This window comes from Lissotriton helveticus, chromosome 4_2, assembly GCF_964261635.1.
Source record: "Lissotriton helveticus chromosome 4_2, aLisHel1.1, whole genome shotgun sequence".
Classification (NCBI taxonomy): Eukaryota; Metazoa; Chordata; class Amphibia; order Caudata; family Salamandridae; genus Lissotriton; species Lissotriton helveticus.
Window position 1 is genome coordinate 107266848 of NC_136064.1, and position 26285 is coordinate 107293132.

The following is a 26285-nucleotide window of genomic DNA, read 5'->3' on the forward strand; positions in this document are numbered from 1 at the left end:
CCCGGGCAGCATCTTCACTTGAGTGATACCTCGGGCAGCATCTTCACTTGAGTGATACCCCGGGCAGCATCTTCACTTGAGTGATACCCCGGGCAGCATCTTCACTTGAGTGATACCCCGGTCAGCATCTTCACTTGAGTGACACCCCGGGCAGCATCTTCACTTGAATGACACCCAGAGCAGCATCTTCACTTGAGTGATACCAAGGGTAGCATCTTCACTTGAATGACACCCAGGGCAGCATCTTCACTTGAGTGAAAACCCTGGCATCATCTTCACTTGAGTGATACCCCGGGCAGCATCTTCACTTGAGTGACACCCCGGGCAGCATCTTCACTTGAATGACACCCAGGGCATCATCTTCACTTGAGTGACACCCAGGGCATCATCTTCACTTGAGTGACACCCCGGGCAGCATCTTCACTTGAGTGACACCCCGGGCAGCATCTTCACTTGAATGACACCCAGGGCAGCATTTTCACTTGAGTGAAAACCCTGGCATCATCTTCACTTGAGTGATACCCCGGGCAGCATCTTCACTTGAGTGACACCCCGGGCAGCATCTTCACTTGAATGACACCCAGAGCAGCATCTTCACTTGAATGACACCCAGGACAGCATCTTCACTTGAGTGATACCCAGAGCAGCATCTTCACTTGAGTGATACCAAGGGCAGCATCTTCACTTGAGTGATACCCCGGGCAGCATCTTCACTTGAGTGATACCCCGGGCAGCATCTCACTTGAGTGATACCCCGGGCAGCATCTTCACTTGAGTGATACCAAGGGTAGCATCTTCACTTGAATGACACCCAGAGCAGCATCTTCACTTGAGTGATACCAAGGGTAGCATCTTCACTTGAATGACACCCAGAGCAGCATCTTCACTTGAGTGATACCAAGGGTAGCATCTTCACTTGAATGACACCCAGAGCAGCATCTTCACTTGAGTGATACCAAGGGTAGCATCTTCACTTGAGTGATACCCCGGGCAGCATCTTCACTTGAGTGATACCAAGGGTAGCATCTTCACTTGAATGACACCCAGGGCAGCATCTTCACTTGAGTGAAAACCCTGGCATCATCTTCACTTGAGTGATACCCCGGGCAGCATCTTCACTTGAGTGACACCCCGGGCAGCATCTTCACTTGAATGACACCCAGAGCAGCATCTTCACTTGAATGACACCCAGAGCAGCATCTTCACTTGAATGACACCCAGAGCAGCATCTTCACTTGAGTGATACCAAGGGTAGCATCTTCACTTGAGTGATACCCCGGGCAGCATCTTCACTTGAGTGATACCAAGGGTAGCATCTTCACTTGAATGACACCCAGAGCAGCATCTTCACTTGAATGACACCCAGAGCAGCATCTTCACTTGAATGACACCCAGAGCAGCATCTTCACTTGAATGACACCCAGAGCAGCATCTTCACTTGAGTGATACCAAGGGTAGCATCTTCACTTGAGTGATACCCCGGGCAGCATCTTCACTTGAGTGATACCAAGGGTAGCATCTTCACTTGAATGACACCCAGAGCAGCATCTTCACTTGAGTGACACCAAGGGTAGCATCTTCACTTGAGTGATACCCCGGGCAGCATCTTCACTTGAGTGATACCAAGGGTAGCATCTTCACTTGAATGACACCCAGGGCAGCATCTTCACTTGAGTGAAAACCCTGGCATCATCTTCACTTGAATGACACCCAGAGCAGCATCTTCACTTGAGTGATACCCCGGGCAGCATCTTCACTTGAGTGATACCAAGGGTAGCATCTTCACTTGAATGACACCCAGGGCAGCATCTTCACTTGAGTGAAAACCCTGGCATCATCTTCACTTGAGTGACACCCAGGGCATCATCTTCACTTGAGTGATACCCAGGGCAGTATCTTCACCCGAGTGATACCCAGGCAGCATCTTCACTTGAGGGATACACCAGGGACGCATCTTCACTTGAGTGATACCCCAGGCAGCATCTTCACTTGAGTGACACTCAGTGCAGCATCTTCACTTGAGTGATACCTAGGGCAGCATCTTCACTTGAGGGATACACCAGGGACGCATCTTCACTTGAGTGATACCCCAGGCAGCATTTTCACTTGAGTGAAACCCCGGGCATCATCTTCACTTGAGTGACACCCAGGGCAGCATCTTCACTTGAGTGAAACCCCGGGCAGCATCTTCACTTGAGTGACACCCAGGGCAGCATCTTCACTTGAGTGATACCAAGGGTAGCATCTTCACTTGAATGACACCCAGGGCAGCATCTTCACTTGAGTGATACCCAGAGCAGCATCTTCACTTGAGTGATACCCCGGGCAGCATCTTCACTTGAGTGATACCCCGGGCAGCATCTTCACTTGAGTGATACCCCGGGCAGCATCTTCACTTGAGTGATACCCCGGGCAGCATCTTCACTTGAGTGATACCCCGGGCAGCATCTTCACTTGAGTGACACCCCGGGCAGCATCTTCACTTGAATGACACCCAGAGCAGCATCTTCACTTGAGTGATACCAAGGGTAGCATCTTCACTTGAGTGATACCCCGGGCAGCATCTTCACTTGAGTGATACCAAGGGTAGCATCTTCACTTGAATGACACCCAGGGCAGCATCTTCACTTGAGTGAAAACCCTGGCATCATCTTCACTTGAGTGATACCCCGGGCAGCATCTTCACTTGAGTGACACCCCGGGCAGCATCTTCACTTGAATGACACCCAGGGCAGCATCTTCACTTGAGTGAAAACCCTGGCATCATCTTCACTTGAGTGATACCCCGGGCAGCATCTTCACTTGAGTGACACCCCGGGCAGCATCTTCACTTGAATGACACCCAGAGCAGCATCTTCACTCGAGTGACACCCAGAGCAGCATCTTCACTTGAGTGACACCCAGAGCAGCATCTTCACTTGAATGACACCCAGAGCAGCATCTTCACTTGAATGACACCCAGAGCAGCATCTTCACTTGAGTGATACCCAGGGCAGCATCTTCGCTTGAGCGATACCCAGGGTAGCATCTTCACTTGAGTGATACCCCGGGCAGCATCTTCACTTGAGTGATACCAAGGGTAGCATCTTCACTTGAATGACACCTAGAGCAGCATCTTCACTTGAGTGATACCAAGGGTAGCATCTTCACTTGAGTGATACCCCGGGCAGCATCTTCACTTGAGTGATACCAAGGGTAGCATCTTCACTTGAATGACACCCAGGGCAGCATCTTCACTTGAGTGAAAACCCTGGCATCATCTTCACTTGAATGACACCCAGAGCAGCATCTTCACTTGAGTGATACCCCGGGCAGCATCTTCACTTGAGTGATACCAAGGGTAGCATCTTCACTTGAATGACACACAGGGCAGCATCTTCACTTGAGTGAAAACCCTGGCATCATCTTCACTTGAGTGACACCCAGGGCAGCATTTTCACTTGAGTGACACCCAGGGCATCATCTTCACTTGAGTGATACCCAGGGCAGTATCTTCACCCGAGTGATACCCTGGCAGCATCTTCACTTGAGGGATACACCAGGGACGCATCTTCACTTGAGTGATACCCCAGGCAGCATCTTCACTTGAGTGACACTCAGTGCAGCATCTTCACTTGAGTGATACCCCGGGCAGCATCTTCACTTGAGTGATACCCCAGGCAGCATTTTCACTTGAGTGAAACCCCGGGCATGATCTTCACTTGAGTGACACCCAGGGCAGCATCTTCACTTGAATGACACCCAGAGCAGCATCTTCACTTGAGTGACACTCAGTGCAGCATCTTCACTTGAGTGATACCCCGGGCAGCATCTTCACTTGAGTGATACCCCGGGCATGATCTTCACTTGAGTGACACCCAGGGCAGCATCTTCACTTGAGTGACACCCAGGGCAGCATCTTCACTTGAGTGACACCCAGGGCAGAATCTTCAGTTGAGTGACACCCAGGGCATCATCTTCACTTGAATGACACCCAGGGCATCATCTTCACTTGAATGACACCCAGGGCATCATCTTCACTTGAGTGACACCCAGGGCATCATCTTCCCTTGAGTGATACCCCGGGCAGCATCTTCACTTGAGTGACACCCAGGGCAGCATCTTCACTTGAGTGATACCAAGGGTAGCATCTTCACTTGAATGACACCCAGGGCAGCATCTTCACTTGAGTGATACCCAGAGCAGCATCTTCACTTGAGTGATACCCCGGGCAGCATCTTCACTTGAGTGATACCCAGGGTAGCATCTTCACTTGAATGACACCCAGGGCAGCATCTTCAGTTGAGTGACACCCAGGGCATCATCTTCACTTGAGTGACACCCAGGGCAGCATTTTCACTTGAGTGACACCCAGGGCATCATCTTCACTTGAGTGATACCCAGAGCAGCATCTTCACTTGAGTGATACCCCAGGCAGCATTTTCACTTGAGTGAAACCCCGGGCATGATCTTCACTTGAGTGACACCCAGGGCAGCATCTTCACTTGAGTGACACCCAGGGCAGCATCTTCACTTGAGTGACACCCAGGGCAGAATCTTCAGTTGAGTGACACCCAGGGCATCATCTTCACTTGAATGACACCCAGGGCATCATCTTCACTTGAGTGACACCCAGGGCATCATCTTCCCTTGAGTGATACCCCGGGCAGCATCTTCACTTGAGTGACACCCAGGGCAGCATCTTCACTTGAGTGATACCAAGGGTAGCATCTTCACTTGAATGACACCCAGGGCAGCATCTTCACTTGAGTGATACCCCGGGCAGCATCTTCACTTGAGTGATACCCAGGGTAGCATCTTCACTTGAATGACACCCAGGGCAGCATCTTCACTTGAGTGAAGACCCTGGCATCATCTTCACTTGAGTGACACCCAGGGCAGCATTTTCACTTGAGTGACACCCAGGGCATCATCTTCACTTGAGTGATACCCAGGGCAGTATCTTCACCCGAGTGATACCACAGGCAGCATCTTCACTTGAGTGATACCCAGGCAGCATCTTCACTTGAGGGATACACCAAGGACGCATCTTCACTTGAGTGATACCCCAGGCAGCATCTTCACTTGAGTGACACTCAGTGCAGCATCTTCACTTGAGTGATACCTAGGGCAGCATCTTCACTCGAGTGACACCCAGGGCAGCATCTTCACTTGAGTGAAACCCCGGGCATCATCTTCACTTGAGTGATACCCAGGGCAGCATCTTCAGTTGAGTGACACCCAGGGCATCATCTTCACTTGAGTGACACCCAGGGCATCATCTTCACTTGAGTGACACCCAGGGCATCATCTTCCCTTGAGTGATACCCCGGGCAGCATCTTCACTTGAGTGATACCCAGGGCAGCCTCTTCACTTGAGTGACACTCAGGGCAGCATCTTCACTTGAGTGAGTCAGGGTCTCTTATTTTCCGTGTTGTGTTATCTGCTACTGGTTTACAATAAAAGCGCCGGGACACTCCATGGAGTAGCCGTGCGCTATAAAAGACACATTTAACATAACATAACATAACATAACAGTGATACCCAGGGCAGCATCTTCACTTGAGTGATGTGCGGCGACTCAACGATTCTTCTGAGCCGCGACAGGCCCTGCGACACGCTTCTCCAGTGATGCGAGACGCTTCGGCGAGGCAATGCAACATGTGCAGCTGTGGCACCCTTGTTCAGTGATGCGACGACAGTGGCTGTGGCTGCGACACTCTTCTCCGGTGATGCGAGACACTTCGGCGAGGGGATGCAACACCTGAAGCGGCGACACCCTTGTTCAGTGATGCGACGACAGTGGCTGTGGCGACGACACTTTTCTCCAGTGATGCGAGACGCTCCTGCGATGTGATGCTACAGCGGCGACACCCTTGTTCAGTGATGCAGCGGCGGCGACACGCTTCTTCTTCATGAGTCGCACTTCCAGCTCCTTGCGACACAGAGTCCCTCAGAAAGCCCAGTACAACTGCAGGCACTTCCAAAGAACTCTTGGGGAAATGTTGGTTGAAGTATGTTGTCCCTGAGACTTCAGCAGGAGGCAAGCTCTTTCTCAAGCCCTTGGAGATCCTTCACAAGTTGCAGAAAGTACACACAAAGCTCCTGTCTCCTTTCTTTGGCAGTCAGGCAACCACTGCAGGCAAAACCCCCAAGCAGCACTTCAGCTTAGGGATAGTCTCTCCTCAGTCTCTCTGGTTCCTCTCCTTAGCAAAGGTTTCTTCTTGTTTCCCAAAAGTGATCTAAAATTCTGGGGTCTGGGTCCCACTTTTTATACACAGATTCTCTTTGTTCTATGAAGGCATAGAGGCCTTTGTCTAGTCCAAACCATTTCTGGTCAGTCCTGGAGCACTCTGTTTACATGACTCCTTCTTTCCATTCACAGTGCAGGGCAGAGACATCAGCCGTACCACACGGGGTGAAAACAGCATTGAGGAGGGAATCCACAGCCCTATTCAGGTCCCAGGTGCAACCCCTCCCACCCATCTGCATGTAGATCTCTCTATTCAGCCCTGGTCTGGCTCACCCTGTCTCCTGTAATCCCCCAGCCCCTGTCACTCAAACTCCAGACAAGGAATACAAAACCTAGCAGAGGCAGGCTTGGATAGTTAGACAAGAAGATACCTACTTTCTAAAAGTGGTATTTTCAAACACAGAATGTTAAAACCACTTCACTAAAAGATGTATTTTATCATTCTGAGTTGAGGCATAATAAACTCGAATTTCTACTTGGTTCCCTGAGTCAGTTAGGATTATAAGATGTAATAATCAAACTGCCCATTCTGGCCTATGGGGAACAGGTAGCCTTGCAACAGGGAAAAACAAAAATGGCTGTAATTAGGACATGCTACACACACAGAGCTTGTCCTACCTTATACTTACAATGCTCCCTGCCATTGGGCCTACCATAGGGGAGACTGATATGAAGAAAAGGGAAGGTTTAGGGACTGGCAAGTGGGTGCACTTGCCCAGTCAGCATGACAGTACCAGACTGCACACAGACTCTGCAATGGCAGACCTGAGACACACTTTCACAAGGCTGCGTCTGTGGGTGGCACAACCAGTGCTGCAAGTCCACCAGCAGCATTTGGATTACCAGCCCTTGGCACACTCAGTGCACTGTACTAGGGTCTGACAAGTAAACCAGACCAGCCAATCATGGAGTCACAAATCCATACATCAATTTACAATGGGGAGAGCATATGCATTTTAGCACTGATCAGCAGTGGTAAAGTACCCAGAGTCATAAAACCAACAAAAAACAAGTCAGAAAAAATACAGAAGGAAGGCAAAAAGTTCAGGGATGACCCTGTAAAAGGGCCAATTCCAGCACACATAAAGGGTGTCTCACCCTTGCCTGGCCACCTGGCCAGGGTTATGGTAAGGAAAGGTTCACCCTGGTGGATATGATAAAGGACGAGCATCGTCCCATACTTTGGGACATTTGAGTAGTGTATTTTGGTCTGCACTCCTAACGCCTCCAGGGACTGCGGCTGCTGTGGCTGGGCGGGCCTCCTAGAGAAGTTGAAGCCAAAAACAGGTGGGGAGGTGGCTCCCAGCACTGTGAGAGGGTGGTGGTCCTTGTTCTGTGTCCTGGTTCCATCCTAGAGGGAAACTGATCAAAGTTCTCAGACCTGTCATTCGTTTCTAGATGACGACCTCTAGGAAGAGATGCTCAAAACATAGAATCCGGAGTGTGACCGCCTTCCGCCACCTGCTTCCGGGATGAAATGCTTGTGCAGTGGATCAGTCCTGGCCACACATCCCGGGGGTCTCTATGGATCGCGTCAGCTGTCCTGTGTTGCGCTTTGAAGTCTAATCTTATTTTACTGGGCGCTAGTACAGAGATTTCGTAAGGTGGGGATGTGGTGTGAATGTTTCCCGTTGAAAAGTTAGCCGCCCGCTGGTGGCCTATCCCCCCACTGTTTTCCGAGGTGCCTCCTGGGAGTCCTTGTGAAACATGTGGTATCCTGAACGGGGGGGGGCACGAAGAGTGCTTGCTAGTGGGACATTGCAAGTCTTCAGGACTCAGGACCATTGGTAATGAGGAAAGTGCCCTATTATTGTGTGTGCCATTGACTGGAAGGAGCAGCCATTTTTAGCTCTGAGGAAATGGTGCCTGATGGTTTCACTCCCTGCCCTAAAGCTCGGTTGGAGAATGTCCAAGCGCCTTCCAGATGTGCACACTGTTTGATGTGCGCCCTGTTTGATGTGCACCCTTCCTCTATGCCTGGAGCCTCTCCTCCTCTTCTGCTGATCTCACCTCCCTCTGCTCCAGAAGCCCACCCTACCACCCACCCTCCATTGTACTCCCATACTCCTTCCTGCTTGATGTACTCTTTCTGTACCTAACCCTTCTGTGTCCCCCCCTCCAGGCTGTGCTGAACCCCTTCTATGGAATGCTGCATTCGCTCGCCTTCTACGGCTGGCAGGGCTGGGGCCTGGACTGCACGCTATGGCGTAGCCTGAAGCTGTGGGGGCCGCTTTGCCAGTGTCCACGGGGTCCACCCGATGATGATGACTGCGGTGAAAGGTTTGACGTGGACCTGGATGAAGGCCTCGGAGAGATGGTTGTGCCGAACCTACAGGGCTTTGTGGACTACAGCACCTCCCTTGGTGAGTTTGTGTGGCAGGACGGAGGTCATGTGAGGACATACTTATGCATGTATGAGGTGTGTGAACTACATTTAATTACAAAGATGTTTAACATAAGATTGGTTCAGTGAGCATAACCAGGCCGCACTAGGCCACATCTTGAAAAGAGCATGTTTAAAGTTTCTGCACAAGCATTTCTTTTGCTTTTCAGAAAGTCATTGTAATTCATCTCAAGCCATTGTCTAGGTGAAGTTAAAAAAATGTGTAGTTCCCTCAGGTGAAGCAATGTGCTTTTGCAATATTACAACCTTTATCTGTGTGTTTTTGTAGCGATGGAAATTGCATTTGTTAGACCTGTCAGCCCACATTTATTCCCTTTCTGCCTCCATTCTGCTTCCATTTTTGCCACCATATTTGTTGGACCTAAGGTGCTAAGGTGCAGGTGCTCTCTCGTAACAATATGGCTGCCATAGGCCCCTGCTACTGCGGAGTGGCCACTATCCTATCTACGTGCTAGTAGTTTGGGACAGGCTGGGACATTGCGATACTGTAACCCTGAGCGTCCCGCCCTTTGTCACCAGAGAAGCCACCACAGAGTCCCCAGAGCCTTCTGGAATTTTGCAACCCCCCAGGTTGGCGCCAGAACTTGCTGCCTTTTTGCAGGGTCACCTGACCTAGGGGTATAAAGGTGAGGGAGGGAAAACCTGATAGTCATTTGGGGCGCAACTGGACTGGAGGACCCTCCGCAGGAGTATAAGCTGCTGGGCCAGGGGGAAACTACACAACTGAGGCCTGTTGTCCCAAAGATAGCTGAGTGATCCGGCCAGCCTGCTGACCTTGCCCAGCATTAGGGGGAACCAACTCCTCACCTGCAACTAAGACCTGCCATCCACTACCAGCGCTGAGACTGGGAAGCGCTGTGAACCTGACGCCTGAAACTTGCCAACCCGATTCAGAAAAGGGGGTGGTGATGGACAGAGCATCTGAATTAAGCAGAACACTCATACCCAGTCAAAAGATCAGGGCTTGATCCATCACCGTTTTTTAGCTCACTGCACCATCCTAGCTCAGAACCTGGCTACATGCAAATTAGTCTGTCCCTGGCCCAGTGCATCATGGAAACGGGGCAAACCAAACTACCAAGCCAATTCTTTACTGGAAAGGAAACAAGCTTCCGGGGACCGGTTTCTGGCATTACAGCCGTCTTCGGCCCGGCTTGCTTGACTCCTGATGGTGCAGTGAGCAAGGGACTCACATCTGAGCATACCCTGCCACGCTTGTGGTGGCCAAAACAATTCAGAAAAGGGGGTGGTGATGAACAGAGCATCTGAATTAAGCAGAACACTCATACCCAGTCAAAAGATCAGGGCTTGATCCATCACCGTTTTTTAGCTCACTGCACCACCCCAGTTCAGAAACTTGCCAACCAGCGCTGTGATCCCTAAGCGCTGAGGGACCTGTGATCGCTGCGGGGAATCACGAGGTGAGCGCTGTCACCCAAGCACTTTACTGCAAGGACTTGCCCCCTTCTACTAGCGCTGTGTTGATTAGGCGCTGCCCTGAAGGAATTTGCGGTGTCAGGCTGTGCCCCTTTTGCTGCGGTCTGCTGGCGCTACTGCTGGGTGTCCAGGACGTGTTTGTACCTCCAAACTGAGCGCTGTGCTGGCGCACTCATGCTGTGCCCCCCCTTCCGCGCTCAGATGAGTGTAGTATCCGGCTCGATACATTCTAGTGGTTTGCCCGTGAGGTCACACACTTTACACCCACCCACCACAGGCGTCACCAGTCAGGTGACCCTGTTAATAAAAGGGTCCGGAGTGCACGTGCTCCAGGCCAGTTTTCAGTACCCAACTAGCTGTGTCCGTGGGCATTCATCCAGTATGCGGGCTTGAGGCCCAAAACACCACAATGAGGAGCGCGACCTGCCCAGGTATCTGTGACTAAGGCCTGCATGCCCCCGATCACTGCCGCAGCCCGGGTACCTGGGAGCCCATACCGAGTCTGCAGGAGCGCTGTATATTGAGCGCTGTAGGCCAGGATCACCGCCGACGGCCCGGGAGACGTCAGAGGAGCCGCGCTGGGATTGCTCCCCAAGGAGAGAAGAAGCGCTGACGATGGACTCTGCCGCGGCCCCCCAAGACTAGGGAGGGCCGCCACGGTGTCTGTGGAAACCGCGCTGGGCCCGGGCCCGCGAGAGCATGCTGCCCAGCAACCGGGGTGCCGGCCGCGTTATTGGCTGCGCCCCCTTGCAACCACGCTGTGATTGGCCTCCGGGCCTCGAGGCAGATAGAGGCCCAGAGCCGGTCCTGAACTTCGCCGAGGGGGCTCTGCTGCATGTGGGAGCCCCCAGACCAGCTCCCCAGCCTCGGAGATCCTATTTAGGGAGGTGTTGTGCTCAGTTTAATTACTATGGTATTCTCTCTTCCTGTTAAATAAGTAGTTGTGCCTTTCGGTCATAAGCGCCTTGAGACCTGCCGGTGAGTTGGCGCTATAAAAGCCGGAAATAACAATAACAATAACAATCCTGCTTCCCTCTCCATGGAAGAGCCCTGGGGGAAGTAAGCAGCGGGCTGTCTGGAGAGGGATCGTCCCACAGTGACAAGGCCCGGCGCTGCCTCACTGCCTGCAACTCCACCCTCAATAACTGATCCTGTGAGTCTGGTCATCCAAAGACTCGACCCTCTTGACAGCCGGCTAGCCCCCGAGGCTTCTGGGGCCTGAGCACCAGGTGAGGATAAGAGTGACCACTATCTCTGGGGGCCCCCACTCAAATGTCTGCCCAGGGCTGTACTGGAACCTTTGCACCAGAATGATTATCCGCACTTGAATATTGGCACTAGAGTTGTTGCTTGCGTTGCGTAGATGTGTCTCCCTGAGGATTGTTGCCTGCATTGAACCTATGACTGCATAAGAAAACTTGCACGTGTTCAATAGAGGCTTAAGAAAGATGGCGTGTAGTGAACATCCGCAGAAGAATTGTGGCCTCCAGTGTACCTCTGCTTAAGAATGCTAACTAACTTGTGATGAATAGGTGAAGGGGGCATAGTGCCTAAATCGAATATCTGTCTGCCTCAACCTTATTACTTGTATGGCACACCTTAGCACAGCTTGTACCTGCAATAGGATTTTTACCTGTATGTTCTAGATGTTTAAGAAGGCTTGCCCGCATAGAGGCAATGCATGAGAATGACTACCTGAAGTGCATATCCAAATAGGAAATGTTACCTGTGGAGACCTGAGGTTATGAAAACTGGTTACCCTGTTTAAAGTGAGAACCATGCGTTACCTACCTTAACCAGAAGTAGATAAAGATACTTGTTTTTGCTAATGAACCTGGTGTGATGTCTCTTTATTGCATGTGCTTAACTGGGTCAGTGTGAGTGTGGGCTGCAAAACCGCTTCACACAAAGCTTCCGGAGTGCCTTCCCGCCTCACGCCAAGCTACCGCCAGGGCCGGACTGGAAACCAAAACCGGCCCGGCAAAGTGCTCGGCCGCCCCCCGGGGGGAGGTCTGAGCTCTTTGTCGGGGCCGGTTTTCGGCCGATTTTGTTGCAGGGCCGATTTTGCAGCTATGCTGCATAAACGGCTGTTAGAATTGGGGGTCTCTGGTTTTCACAGGTATACACTTGTGACAAACAGGGACCCTCTCCCCTAATCAGGGTGCGAATTATCCCCCTCAGAATAACCCCTGCTCACCCTTTAGGTTGCGTGGCGCAAGCAGTCAAGGCTAAACTCAGGAGAGATAAGTTAGTTAAGCATTTGTAAACTTTCACAGTAAAACACACTGATTCCCCCCACAGATGGACACCAGGTGGTATTTCTATGAAAATACGTGCTTTATGTAAAATATATATATATATATATATATATGCAGGCAGATTCTTACAAGACCTTCTATAACGTTTCTTAGCTTGGGCCACCAGGTATCAAACAATGGCAAGTGTTCTTTTTAGTTGCAAGTTTCTTTAGGACAGTTCTTTGAACCTCTGAGCCCGATTTCCAGGCTCTGAGGCACGGACCGTACAGCTGTGCGCTTCGGAGCGCTCTTCTACGCGGCATACGGGCCAGGAAGCGAAGCCCTGCTGACTCCCACGGTGCGCCGCGTACGGCGCTGTCACTTTCCCTGGCGGGGTACGAGGCGTACTGCTCGAGTGCGACTCGCATTCCGGGGCGAAGGGGGGCTCTGCAGGCGGGGAGCGCATCGCACTCTGCCAGCGGTCCAGGCGGGCCGACAGGCGCGTATCAGGTACGTGAGGCGCACAAGTCTTACGGGTCAAGAAAACGTTGCGGGCCCCGAGCCCGTGGTGTGCAGCCTCGTACCGGTGTGCGCGACGTCCGTTCGATGCCGACTCTCTCTAGCAGGCGGACGCGTCGTAGGGGGGCGCAGTGCGCTTCGTAGCACTGACGTACCTTGGGATCTTTAAAACAGTGGGCGGTTCCCAGATGGTGGGGCGCGGCACGGGGGCCTCCGGTACGGTTGGTACTGGGGGCGGATTCCTCTGTAGTGCGGCGCAGCCTCTCCACAGGTCAGAGGGCACAGCGGGGCGGCCGGGTGCGTTTGCAGCGCACAGGTGGCCATCCAGGCTTTCAGAGTGCGCTCAGGAGACCAGGATTCCGGCGGGAGGAGGGAAGAAAGCACTCCAAGCACTCCAATGACGAGTGCAGTGGCAGAGGAGCAGGCGGCCTGACCCGAGGGGCAGAGAGCGGCTCTTGGCAGAGCGAGGCTCTCAAAGGGCAGAAGGGCGGGCCGCTCCCGAGAGTCACGGCTCTAGGAGGGGTCGAGGGGGGCGCAGTCTTGCCTGCAGCGGGAGGAAACACACGGCTCAGTTGCAGACGAGCCAAGGCACAAAGAACCCACTAGTCCTGGGGTTCTGTTCAGGGGGAAAGCTCAGTCAAGCCCTTGGAGATCGTTCTCAGCACAATAAAGCAAAGTCCTTATTGGTCTTCTCCTCTCCTTCCTCAGCAAGGCAAACAGCAGATCAGTCCTTCAGCCTCTTCTTGGGGCCTTCTGGTTGGGAAGAGGTTCTTTGTGGGAAAACAGGATCTAGTTTCTTGGGAGCAGGGCGCCTTCTTTTATACAGCATTTCTTTTGTCCTGGCAGGCCAGGGGGGCCTTTGCATAGTTCCTTTCAGCCCCTGAGCACTTTGTTGTGCAGACTCTGCCTTCTGCTTTCAGTGTGTGGGGCATCAGACGCTCCGCAGGAGGTGGAGCTGGCATTGAGGAGACAAGTACAGTCAGGAGCACTCTGATGACAGCCTGACACCAGGCCCAGGAAGAGGGAAGACTGAGTCATCAGTCGCTCCCCAGGAGGTGGAGCCAGCATTGTGGTGGCAGAGCACAGCCCTATTCAGAGTCCAGGGGCACTCCCACCACCCACCTAGGTGTAATCCTTGCATTCACCACCTGTCATCCCCCAGCCCTGTCACTCACACAACCCAGACAGCAGATACACATCCTAGCAGAGGCGGGCTGAAATGGTTAGGCAAGCAAATGCTAACTTTCTAAAAGTAGCATTTGCAAACACAGGATATTAAAATAAACTTTACTAAAAGAAGTATTTTATTATTCTGATCTCAGGCATACTAAACTTGACCTTCTACCATGTTCCCTGAGCCTGCTGGGATTATAGGGTGTAATAATTCCAGCAGCCCATCTTGGCTTATGAGAACAGGTAGCCTTACAATAGTGAAAAACGAAATTGGCTGTAATTCACTATTAGGACATGCCACACACATCAGGGCTTGTCCTACCTTACACTTACAATGCACCCTGCCCTTGGGCCTACCATAGGGGTGACTAATATGAAGTACAGGGAAGGCTTAGAGGCTGGCAAGTGGGTGCCCTTGCCCAGCCAGCATGACAGTACCAGACTGCACACAGGTTCTGCAATGGCAGACCCTAGACACGTTTTAAAAGGCTGCTTCTGTGGGTGGCGCAACCAGCTCTGCAGGCCCACTAGCAGCATTGGCATTTACAAGCCCTGGCACTCCTGCTGCACTTTACTGGGGACTGACAGTAAATCCAATGAGCCAATCATGGAAATCAATTACATATACTTTTAATAGTAGGGAGAGCATATGCACTTTAGCACTGGTCAGCAGTGGTAAAGTGCCCAGAGTCATTAAACCAACAAAAACAGGTCAGAGAGAATATTGGAGGAAGGCAAAAAGTTCAGGGATGACCCTGCCAAGAGGGCCAAGTCCAACAACGGCCTTGTCTTAAAAAAATCTCCCCCAGGGGCCCAAAACCGTCCCCCACCCTTGCGGGCCGGTCCTCGGATGCTTGTTTCCGTTCTGGGAAGGACATGGCTTTTGTAGTTCGGACTGGACTGTTCCCATGGGGCACAGGGTCAGCGCTGATTTGCATATCGCCATTGTCTAACCCAGGGTGGTGTGGAGTGGAAAAACGATGGATTTGGGCCCAGATCTTTTGACTGGGGTGAATGTGTGACATTGATCCACATTCTGTCCATCATTGTTGTTTTTGCAGTAACCGCTCTAAGTGTACTGGGGATGCTCAGACGTGAGTCCCAGGCACTCCACACCACTTGGAGTCAAGCTAGCCGGGCTGATGAGAGGTGTTACCTCGAAACCGGGCCGGTCCTCGGATGCTTGTTTCCGTTCTGGGAAGGACATGGCTTTTGTAGTTCGGACTGGACTGTTCCCATGGGGCACAGGGTCAGCGCTGATTTGCATATCGCCATTGTCTAACCCAGGGTGGTGTGGAGTGGAAAAACGATGGATTTGGGCCCAGATCTTTTGACTGGGGTGAATGTGTGACATTGATCCACATTCTGTCCATCATTGTTGTTTTTGCAGTAAATCCAATGAGCCAATCATGGAAATCAATTACTTATACTTTTAATAGTAGGGAGAGCATATGCACTTTAGCACTGGTCAGCAGTGGTAAAGTGCCCAGAGTCATTAAACCAACAAAAACAGGTCAGAGAGAATATTGGAGGAAGGCAAAAAGTTCAGGGATGACCCTGCCAAGAGGGCCAAGTCCAACAACGGCCTTGTCTTAAAAAAATCTCCCCCAGGGGCCCAAAACCGTCCCCCACCCTTGCGGCGCACTGGGGGATTGCCCGGTGCCCACAACGGCCAGTCCGGGCCTGGCTACCGCGTCGGAGTCGGTGGTCCCTGGGACCTTCCGGGTCGAACAGCATGGTATTAAGTTACATTTCTCTTGCCAATGTCCAATGAAAATCGTTTTTTAGTAGGTAGCTTGAAAATGAGCAGCCCTGTTGGTTTAATGAGCAAGTGACATTTTAGCGCTGCCTTTCTATGTTAAACAGGCCTTGAAATGCTCTGCTGTTTCTGTCTGTAGCATTATTAAAGATCTGGCCATTGGAGAGGAGTGAGGTCTGAGCCTTTATTCCTTTTACTAGAGGGCTAGGGGCTGAGTGGTCTTTTGGTGTAAAAATTAGTAAAATTAGCTCGTTAGTAAAAATGTGATTCTTTTTCAAAAGCCGCGTTGCATGACGAGCTCAGCTCGTCATCAGCGCCGAAGGGGTTAAAGGCGCATTCCATTATTACACTTATTAATTCAATGCAATTCGATCTTTATTCGGATATGAATATACCCATAAAAGCACAATGAATGTGGCTTGTGATTCTAACTTTGTACTTGACATTTAAATAATATCTATAATCAGAGAACTAGAAGAATTATAGATGCAAAAACCACAGTTGATGGACAGAATGCAGAACAATGTCATACATTCACCCCATACAAGGATCTGGGCCTAAATCCATCGTTTTTTTGCACTCCACACCACCCTGAGTTAGACACTGGCTATATGCAAATCAGCCTTGACCCTGTGCCTCATGGGAACAGTCCAGCCCGAACTACCAAGCCATGTCTTTCCCAGACCGGAATCAAGCATCCAAGGACCGGTTTCTGGCTATCAGCCTTCATCAGCCTGGATAGCTTGACTCCAGTGGTGTGGAGAGCCTGGGACTCATGTCTGAGCATACCCGTCCCACTCGGGGTGACAAATGCAAAAACAACAGTTGATGGACAGAATGCAGAACAATGTCATACATTCACCCCAGTACAGAGATCTGGGCCTAAATCCATTGTTTTTTTGCACTCCACACCACCCCAGTTCAGACATGGCCATATGCAAATCAGCTGATGGATTAAACCCAGATCTGTTGACTGGGTGTGCGTGTTTCATTGGTTCAGATGCTCCGTCCATCACCACCCCCTTTTGTATCGCTTAGAAGAATTATAGAGCATATGCTCCAGTAATAGTTTTCACTGATTATTTTGAGCCAAGGATTGTCCCCGTCCCATGAATCGTCCCTCCTTCATGTTAAAAGAGAGTTGGAGGGTCCACACATGATGCTTGTTATACATAGGGTGACCAGGCCCTTCTGGTAGCTGATGCGAATGTCAGGCTGCCCGGGGTCCACGAAGGAGATCCTCCTAACAGGGCGGCCGCCTTAGTGCCACAGGAATGCACACGAGATGCAAATAAACCTGCATCAATTTTCTCCACTAACAAGGTGTCTTGTGGTTTATTTATGTATGTTGCTGTAGGAGAACTGAGAATTGTTGCCGATATTGGCACTATATCTGTGCGTGAATACCTGTGTGTGAGCATCTCCGCCTCAGCTAACTGCACCCAACCCGTAATAGTACAGGAAACCTGCTGTCAAGCAACACTTCGGGTATTTAATAATATAGATTTTGAAAACACTCCATTAGTTCAAAAGTGCAAAAAAATACAGCCCAAAATGTGGTTGCGGAGTCGTATGGCAGGCTCTGTATGATCCGAGAGTCGCTGTACTGCCCCTTGTCTCTGTTGCGGAGTCGTATGGCAGCCTCTGTATGATCCGAGAGTCGCAGTGCTGCCCCCTGTCTCTGTTTCTGAGTCATGGGGCAGCCTCTGTATGAATCGAGAGTCGCAGTGCTGCCCCCTGTCTCTGTTGCTGAGTCGTAGGGCAGCCTCTGTATGATCCGAGAGTCGCAGTGCTACCCCCTGTCTCTGTTGCTGAGTCGTAGGGCAGCCTCTGTATGATCCGAGAGTCACAGTGCTGCCCCCTGTCTCTGTTGCTGAGTCGTAGGGAAACCTCTGTATGATCCGAGAGTCACAGTGCTACCCCCTGTCTCTGTTGCTGAGTCATAGGGGAGCCTCTGTATGATCTGAGAGTCGCAGTGCTGCCCCCTGTCTCTGTTGCTGAGTCGTATGGCAGCCTCTGTATGATCTGAGAGTCGCAGTGCTGCCCTCTGTCTCGGTTGCTGAGTCGTAGGGCAGCCTCTGTATGATCCGAGAGTCGCAGTGCTACCCCCTGTCTCTGTTGCTGAGTCGTAGGGCAGCCTCTGTATGATCCGAGAGTCACAGTGCTGCCCCCTGTCTCTGTTGCTGAGTCGTAGGGCAGCCTCTGTATGATCTGAGAGTCGCAGTGCTACCCCCTGTCTCTGTTGCGGAGTCGTAGGGAAACCTCTGTATGATCCGAGAGTCACAGTGCTACCCCCTGTCTCTGTTGCTGAGTCATAGGGGAGCCTCTGTATGATCTGAGAGTCGCAGTGCTGCCCCCTGTCTCTGTTGCTGAGTCGTATGGCAGCCTCTGTATGATCCGAGAGTCGCAGTGCTACCCCCTGTCTCTGTTGCTGAGTCGTAGGGCAGCCTCTGTATGATCCGAGAGTCGCAGTGCTGCCCCCTGTCTCTGTTGCTGAGTCATAGGGCAGCCTCTGTATGATCCGAGAGTCGCAGTGCTGCCCCCTGTCTCTGTTGCTGTGTCATAGGGCAGCCTCTGTATGATCCGAGAGTCGCAGTGCTGCCCCCTGTCTCTGTTGCTGTATCATGGGGCAGCCTCTGTATGATCCGAGAGTCGCAGTGCTGCCCCCTGTCTCTGTTGCTGTATCATTGGGAAGCCTCTGTATGATCCGAGAGTCGCTGTACTGCCCCTTGTCTCTGTTGCGGAGTCGTATGGCAGCCTCTGTATGATCCGAGAGTCGCAGTGCTGCCCCCTGTCTCTGTTGCTAAGTCATAAGGCAGCCTCTGTATGATCTGTGAGTCGCAGTGCTGCCCCCTGTCTCTGTTGCTGAGTCGTATGGCAGCCTCTGTATGATCCGAGAGTCACAGTGCTACCCCCTGTCTCTGTTGCTGAGTCGTAGGGCAGCCTCTGTATGATCCGAGAGTCGCAGTGCTGCCCTCTGTCTCTGTTGCTGAGTCGTAGGGCAGCCTCTGTATGATCCGAGAGTCGCAGTGCTGCCCCCTGTCTCTGTTACTGAGTCGTATGGCAGCCTCTGTATGATCCGAGAGTCGCTGTACTGCCCCTTGTCTCTGTTGCGGAGTCGTATGGCAGCCTCTGTATGATCCGAGAGTCGCAGTGCTGCCCCCTGTCTCTGTTGTTGTCATGGAGCAGCCTCTGTATGATCCGAGAGTCGCAGTGCTGCCCCCTGTCTCTGTTGCTGAGTCGTAGGGCAGCCTCTGTATGATCCAAGAGTCGCAGTGCTGCCCCCTGTCTCTGTTGCTGTGTCATAGGGCAGCCTCTGTATGATCCGAGAGTCGCAGTGCTGCCCCCTGTCTCTGTTGCTGAGTTGTAGGGCAGCCTCTGTATGATCCGAGAGTCGCGGTGCTGCCTCCTGTGTTTGTTGCTGAGTCATGGGGCAGCCTCTGTATGATCTGAGAGTCGCAGTGCTACCCCCTGTCTCTATTGCTGAGTCGTAGGGCAGCCTCTGTATGATCTGAGAGTCGCAGTGCTGCCCTCTGTCTCTGTTGCTGAGTCGTAGGGCAGACTCTGTATGATCCGAGAGTCGCAGTGCTGCCCTCTCTCTGTTGCTGAGTCGTAGGGCAGCCTCTGTATGATCCGAGAGTCGCAGTGCTACCCCCTGTCTCTGTTGCTGAGTCGTAGGGCAGCCTCTGTATGATCCGAGAGTCGCAGTTCTACCCCCTGTCTCTGTTGCTGAGTCGTAGGGAAGCCTCTGTATGATCCGAGAGTCGCAGTGCTACCCCCTGTCTCTGTTACTGAGTCGTAGGGCAGCCTCTGTATGATCCGAGAGTCGCAGTGCTGCCCCCTGTCTCTGTTGCTGAGTCGTAGGGCAGCCTCTGTATGATCCAAGAGTCGCAGTGCTGCCCCCTGTCTCTGTTGCTGTGTCATAGGGCAGCCTCTGTATGATCCGAGAGTCGCAGTGCTGCCCCCTGTCTCTGTTGCTGAGTTGTAGGGCAGCCTCTGTATGATCCGAGAGTCGCGGTGCTGCCTCCTGTGTTTGTTGCTGAGTCATGGGGCAGCCTCTGTATGATCTGAGAGTCGCAGTGCTACCCCCTGTCTCTATTGCTGAGTCGTAGGGCAGCCTCTGTATGATCTGAGAGTCGCAGTGCTGCCCTCTGTCTCTGTTGCTGAGTCGTAGGGCAGACTCTGTATGATCCGAGAGTCGCAGTGCTGCCCTCTCTCTGTTGCTGAGTCGTAGGGCAGCCTCTGTATGATCCGAGAGTCGCAGTTCTACCCCCTGTCTCTGTTGCTGAGTCGTAGGGCAACCTCTGTATGATCCGAGAGTCGCAGTGCTACCCCCTGTCTCTGTTACTGAGTCGTAGGGCAGCCTCTGTATGATCCGAGAGTCGCGGTGCTGCCCCCTGTCTCTGTTGCTGAGTTGTAGGGCAGCCTCTGTATGATCCGAGAGTCGCGGTGCTGCCTCCTGTGTTTGTTGCTGAGTCATGGGGCAGCCTCTGTATGATCTGAGAGTCGCAGTGCTACCCCCTGTCTCTATTGCTGAGTCGGTGGGCAGCCTCTGTATGATCTGAGAGTCGCAGTGCTGCCCCCTGTCTCTGTTGCTGAGTCGTAGGGCAGCCTCTGTATGATCCGAGAGTCGCAGTGCTGCCCTCTGTCTCTGTTGCTGAGTCGTAGGGCAGCCTCTGTATGATCCGAGAGTCGCAGTGCTACCCCCTGTCTCTGTTACTGAGTCGTAGGGCAGCCTCTGTATGATCCGAGAGTCGCAGTGCTACCCCCTGTCTCTATTGCTGAGTCGTAGGGCAGCCTCTGTATGATCCGAGAGTCGCAGTGCTACCCCCTGTCTCTGTTGCTGAGTCATGGGGCAGCCTCTGTATGATCTGAGTCGCAGTGCTACCCCCTGTCTCTGTTGCTGAGTCATAGGGCAGCCTCTGTATGATCCGAGAGTCGCAGTGCTACCCCCTGTCTCTGTTACTGAGTCGTAGGGCAGCCTCTGTATGATCCGAGAGTCGCGGTGCTGCCCCCTGTCTCTGTTGCTGAGTCGTAGGGCAGCCTCTGTATGATCCGAGAGTCGCGGTGCTGCCTCCTGTGTTTGTTGCTGAGTCATGGGGCAGCCTCTGTATGATCTGAGTCGCAGTGCTACCCCCTGTCTCTGTTGCTGAGTCATGGGACAGCCTCTGTATGATCTGAGAGTCGCAGTGCTGCCCCCTGTCTCTGTTGCTGTATCATGGGGCAGCCTCTGTATGATCCGAGAGTCGCAGTGCTGCCCCTTGTCTCTGTTGCTGAGTCGTAAGGCAGCCTCTGTTTGATCCGAGAGTCGCAGTGCTGCCCCCTGTCTCTGTTGCTGAGTCGTAAGGCAGCCTCTGTATGATCCGAGAGTCGCAGTGCTACCCCCTGTCTCTGTTGCTGAGTCGTAGGGCAGCCTCTGTATGATCCGAGAGTCGCGGTGCTGCCCTCTGTCTCTGTTGCTGAGTCGTAGGGCAGCCGCTGTATGATCCAAGAGTCGCAGTGCTGCCCCCTGTCTCTGTTGCTGTATCATGGGGCAGCCTCTGTATGATCCGAGAGTCGCAGTGCTGCCCCCTGTCTCTGTTACTGAGTCGTAGGGCAGCCTCTGTATGATCCGAGAGTCGCAGTGCTACCCCCTGTCTCTGTTGCTGAGTCATGGGACAGCCTCTGTATGATCTGAGAGTCGCAGTGCTGCCCCCTGTCTCTGTTGCTGTATCATGGGGCAGCCTCTGTATGATCCGAGAGTCGCAGTGCTGCCCCCTGTCTCTATTGCAGGGACACACAGCTGGCCCCTCTGCTTGATTGTCAAGTTGCAGTGTTGCCCACCACTCTGGGTGCGCTGTGTTCAGCTGGCCCCTATGATAGCGGGGGTTGCAGAGCCTGTCCACCCTCTGCTTCTGAGTAGTGAGTCACATAGGCGGTAGCTCGCCGTTTTTGATTGTCTTTCATCCTCTGCTCTTCTTTTCTCTCCCTCTAGAGTTTGGCTGTTCAGCGATGGAGGTGGATGCCGTCCGCCTTTTGGGAGCATCACGGAAAACGTTATCCACAAACATCTGAACCTCAGCCGATCATGTGCTCATGGAGGACTTCTTGACATCAACAAAAAACCATGAAGACTAAATACACCAAAATAAAATAACTTTAAATTCAAAAAGGACTCCATTAATGTTTGGGCAACGGAGTTAGAGCATTTGGGTAGGTCTTTATTGCGGGTGATGTGTGTGGTTGCTTTTGTTTTTTTAAGGTTCCTGAGATGTTGGACAACTGAGGTCTTCTTCCTCAAGACAGGTGTATTTCATTGCTGCAGCCACCCTGTTGTTTTGTAGCTTCTTTGACATGTCTGGAGGCCTTGCAACCTGGAGCTTGGGTAAGAGGAAGAGACGTGAAGTCCAGGAGAAGCCGTAGGCTCCTGTGCCTGAGGTGCCCGGGTCACGTCACAGTGACTGGGCGCTGCCACTGACCATGAGACGGTCCAGAGGAAGAGAGAGGAGGGAGATAGATGGGACTGGCCAATGCAGCATGGATGGAGGGATGCAGGGTCCAATCTGGCATAGTTCTGTATCATGTGTGGGATGTGCTCCGAAGACGCTGGTGCTGTTTCTAACCGCGGTGGTCCAGGAGCGCAGCGATATGAAAGCTGGAGAAGAACAGTGCAGCATGCTTGGAGGTGTGCAAGGTTGAGGGTAGAACTATTCATTTATTTATAAAGTTTTGTTTGCGGCGAAGTTGACCTAGAGGGTCTCAGAGCGCTTCACGATTTGTTGGGCAAGCAGAAAAATGAAAAAACCAACAAACCTACATGCTGACAGTGTATGGAGTAAAACAGCTATAAATAAGGACATAGCAAGAGAGTAAAATACCAGACAATGCGATATCTTGGTGCCCGTAAATATTTTAATATGTCCTAGGGTAGACATTTGTTCATCAGAAGCACTTTGACTTCTTCATTGAATGATGCAGTTGAAAGGTTCAATCAAGGGCAGGGAGTTCCAGATTCTCAGGGCCATTCCTGAGAAAGCTCGGTTGTAGGTTTTTCTTTTTCAGTAATTTCTGCGGTTTCAACACCAGGGTGCCCGGAGCTTCTAGAGGCTCTGCAGCTGATGGACAGCTCCAGGTTTTCAGCTAGGTACTTCGGTGTGTTGAAGTGTACGGCTTTATGGGTCATGCAGGCGATTTTCAGCTGTATCCGTGCCTCATATGGGAGTAGTTCGGCGACTTCCGATCAGGAGTGATCTCGTTGTTTGTTTTGGATCCAGTGATGAGCCTTGCAGCAGAGATGAGGGAAGCCCTTAGGGGAGCCAACTTGGATCGCATTCTCAGCAGATCGTGGAGGGCTGCACTACTGTGGTCCAACCTGGGGATCACTGGAGCCTGCACCGCTGATTTGAATCCGTCAAGGGGGAGGAAGGGCTTTTCTTTTCTTATTATGTTCATTTGAACGTTTGTTCCTTTGGTGCAGCAGCTGATGTGCTCCTGCATGTAAAGAACCTTGTCAAGGGTTGTGAGAAGTTGGCCTGATGTGCAGTGCTCACTATTCTAGTGATCACTATATATCAGTCCAAACAACCCTTATTGATGATTGGTTGTAAGTCAACCTTATAGACCAGCTATCCTAGTAGCATGGATACGAGCAGTCTAAGGCTAAGACTCTAGAGGGCGTGTTAAGCCAGCTGTTTTACCATCACATTACCCCTTGAACACCCAGTGAAAGGACACCACACAAGTGTTATGAAAATAAACAATGTATTTATTAGAATCACAACAACCCTGTACTCTTTATGAGGACAGGGTGCTAAGCACACAACAAAACTCTTATGAAAATACTTAAGTTAGCACGTTATACACAAATGCCCGAGGGGCACGAAAAACTATATACTCTAAAAGTGGAATGCGAATTACTAGCAGGTAAGTAACAGTACTAATAGGCTTTGGGATCGCTAGGACTTGACTAGGGAATCGTTAGATTACTACTAGGAGGCCCAGGGGACTCGGGTGCAGAGTGTGCACTCTCACGCGGGATGCGGGACAAAGTCTATGGGAGCTAGAATTCACAAAGTTAGTGTTCACGGGCGAACCCGACCTGGTAGGGAGAAAACGACAGTGGATCCTGACCCTTGGATAGTGAGGCTATGCTGGGACACCGAAGTGCCGAAGTTACCTAGCCCAGGGGCTGCAGCTGCATAGGTCTGAAAAGACGTCGGGAATCCTCGTGCCGGACCAGGAGCCTGGAAGGAAGAAGTTGCTGGCAGGCGACCAGTGAAGGAAAGTTCGATGGATCCAAGCCTGGATCAAGGAAGAAGGAAACCTGAAAGCAGAGGGGACCAAGTTCTTGAATCACTAGCCAGTGATTAAGTGGGCACCAGGATGGCACCGGGCGAAGTCACCGCAGTCAGGTGAGTGGGCGCTGCTGGGCTCTGCAGTCTCTCGGACCAGGAGGCGTTGTCGGCGACCAGGATGGAGGTGCGAGCTGTCCCACGAAGGTTCTTGCTGTCGACGTCGCTGGACCCAGGATTGGGCAACAAGTCTTGGCAAGTGCAAGGCCCACGCGGTGGACCTAAAATGGCGTCCTAGCCGGACCAGGAGGGTCCAGAGTACTTCTCCGATAGAGGGAAGCAAGGGCCAGTCTGGAGCAACCAGACCAGCAGCAGTGTTGTCGTCGGGCGTCGTTCGGAAGGCCACAAGCCAGCGGGCTAGTAGCCGAACAACGCGGTGAGCAGCAAAAAGCAGAAGGGCCCCACGCCGATCGTGGAGATGCTGGGGGGCTGCTCTTCGGTGCTGGAGCTGCTCAGGGTGGGGGCTTCTCGGACCCCAAAGCACTCACCAGGAAATTACTCGGTGGGCTTGCAGTGCAGAAGTCGTGCAGTCTTGGCGATGGCCGGTCCCTCGAGGTCTCGTCGCACCCACGGTTCTCAGCTGTGCTGTAGAGGTGGGTAGAGGTCAGAGGTGCCAGGGAAGCCGGGTCTCGTCGAGCTGGGCAGTCTGATTCCGGAGGAAGGACGTGCAGCAGACCGCAGTGTTCTTGGATGGTGCCTGCGGATGCAGGGTGACTACTCCTTAGCCACAAGGGAGAATCTTGAGGAAGAAATCGTGAAGTCCTTTCGTGGAAAGTGGTATCTTGATTCCAAAGATGATCTGATTTGGAAGGGGGCCAGTCTCTACCTTTATCTGGGAAAAGGGGGCTGGCACGCGACTAAGTCCTGCCCTATGGGTGGGACCAGGAGGGGGGTGGTTACACCCCTCTCCTTTGGCGGGCTTTCCCCAGGCCAGGGGCTGGAGTGCCCCTGGAACTGGTTTCAGCCGGCCTATGCACAGTGAGCACCGGGGTGCCACTTGCAGTCACCTTCCTCTGTAGCCCTGCCTACCTGGAATACACAAAACCCTGTCTGGGACGGTGCTGGCACCGCCCCTGGCAGGAAACCCTTTGTCCTTGCCTCCTGCTCTGGGAGGACTCCCAGCAGCAGGAGGGCAGACTTGTGTCTCGGTGGCAGCATCCATTTTGTGGATGCTAAGGCTCTGTCTGACTTTAACCGGGGTTACAGGTTACATACATGTCGTGTCCCTCTAGAAGGGTGGAATGCTAACCCCGTCGCCAGAATTGGCGAGGGGTTAGTATTCCAATTCGTATGACACCTTACTCGACATGTTTTGATAAAGCGATACCAGAGTTGGCATATAACCGCGAGGATTATAATGCACTTAAGAGTATATGGTATGCGATATCATGGAAACGGCTATGGGATGGATCCCGAAAGCCGCAGACAGGCTCAGCTCATGCCAGAGCACTATCTCACACGATTCCAAGCACTCTGCCTTCAGGATTGTCAAGGCCTGCCATAGGAGTGACTGATAGGAGATCTGTGTGTCCATTTTAGGGTTAGATATAGGTATACTATATCTAAAGCAAAGGGTGATTACACCACCTTGCCCCAGCTGTCGTGCAGCCAGTTGTGTCAGATTTGGATGGCCAGCCAGGGGTGGCATAATACATGCTGCAGCCCCTGGTAGGCCCTGGGTACACCTATGCCCTGGGTACCTACGGTACACTGTACAGGGGCTGATAAGGTGACTCAGTATCCAATTAGATATGTACCTAAGGTACATGGAATCCATTTTACAGAGAGAGCAGTAGGCCTGGGGTCCTGAATAGCAGGGCCCCAGGTCAACTAAGTCAGAAAACCAGCAAAACACCAGGCAAAAAGTTGGGGGCAACCATAGTCAGGGATCTACCTTCCTACATAACCCCCCCCCCCCCCAAACGAAAGGAGATAAGGCTAGCCTTGCCAGGTAAGCCTATATTGCCTGAGTGGCCATATAAGGAAGTACCAGCACTGGCATGGTTACCCCCTATCTCATGGTCCACTAAGCAATCCCTCACCCTAAGGGTGTCTGAGGGTCTCCACCATAGGGAATCTCTACCTGTGGTGTGTTTTGGCAAAGTAAAAGGCTGGTGCTGAAATGGAGTACTGAAGTGAGGCCCCACTGATTTTGGGCTCAGCTTCCTCCAATCATTTTCCACCATAGAGGCC

The 26285-nt window shown here is 52.2% G+C and overlaps 1 protein-coding gene across 1 annotated transcript in view; it reads left to right on the top strand.

Moving 5' to 3' along the window:
• Positions 1 to 21913, top strand: part of LOC144752061 (G-protein coupled receptor 143-like) — a 99426-nt gene extending 77513 nt beyond the window's left edge. Inside the window, exons 8-9 of the mRNA XM_078640012.1 lie at positions 8356 to 8596; positions 21737 to 21913. Of these exons, the coding sequence (XP_078496138.1) occupies positions 8356 to 8596; positions 21737 to 21816 (321 nt within the window). The 3' untranslated portion in view covers positions 21817 to 21913. The remainder of the gene's footprint in view (positions 1 to 8355; positions 8597 to 21736) is intronic.
• The last annotated feature ends 4372 nt before the right edge of the window (positions 21914 to 26285 follow it).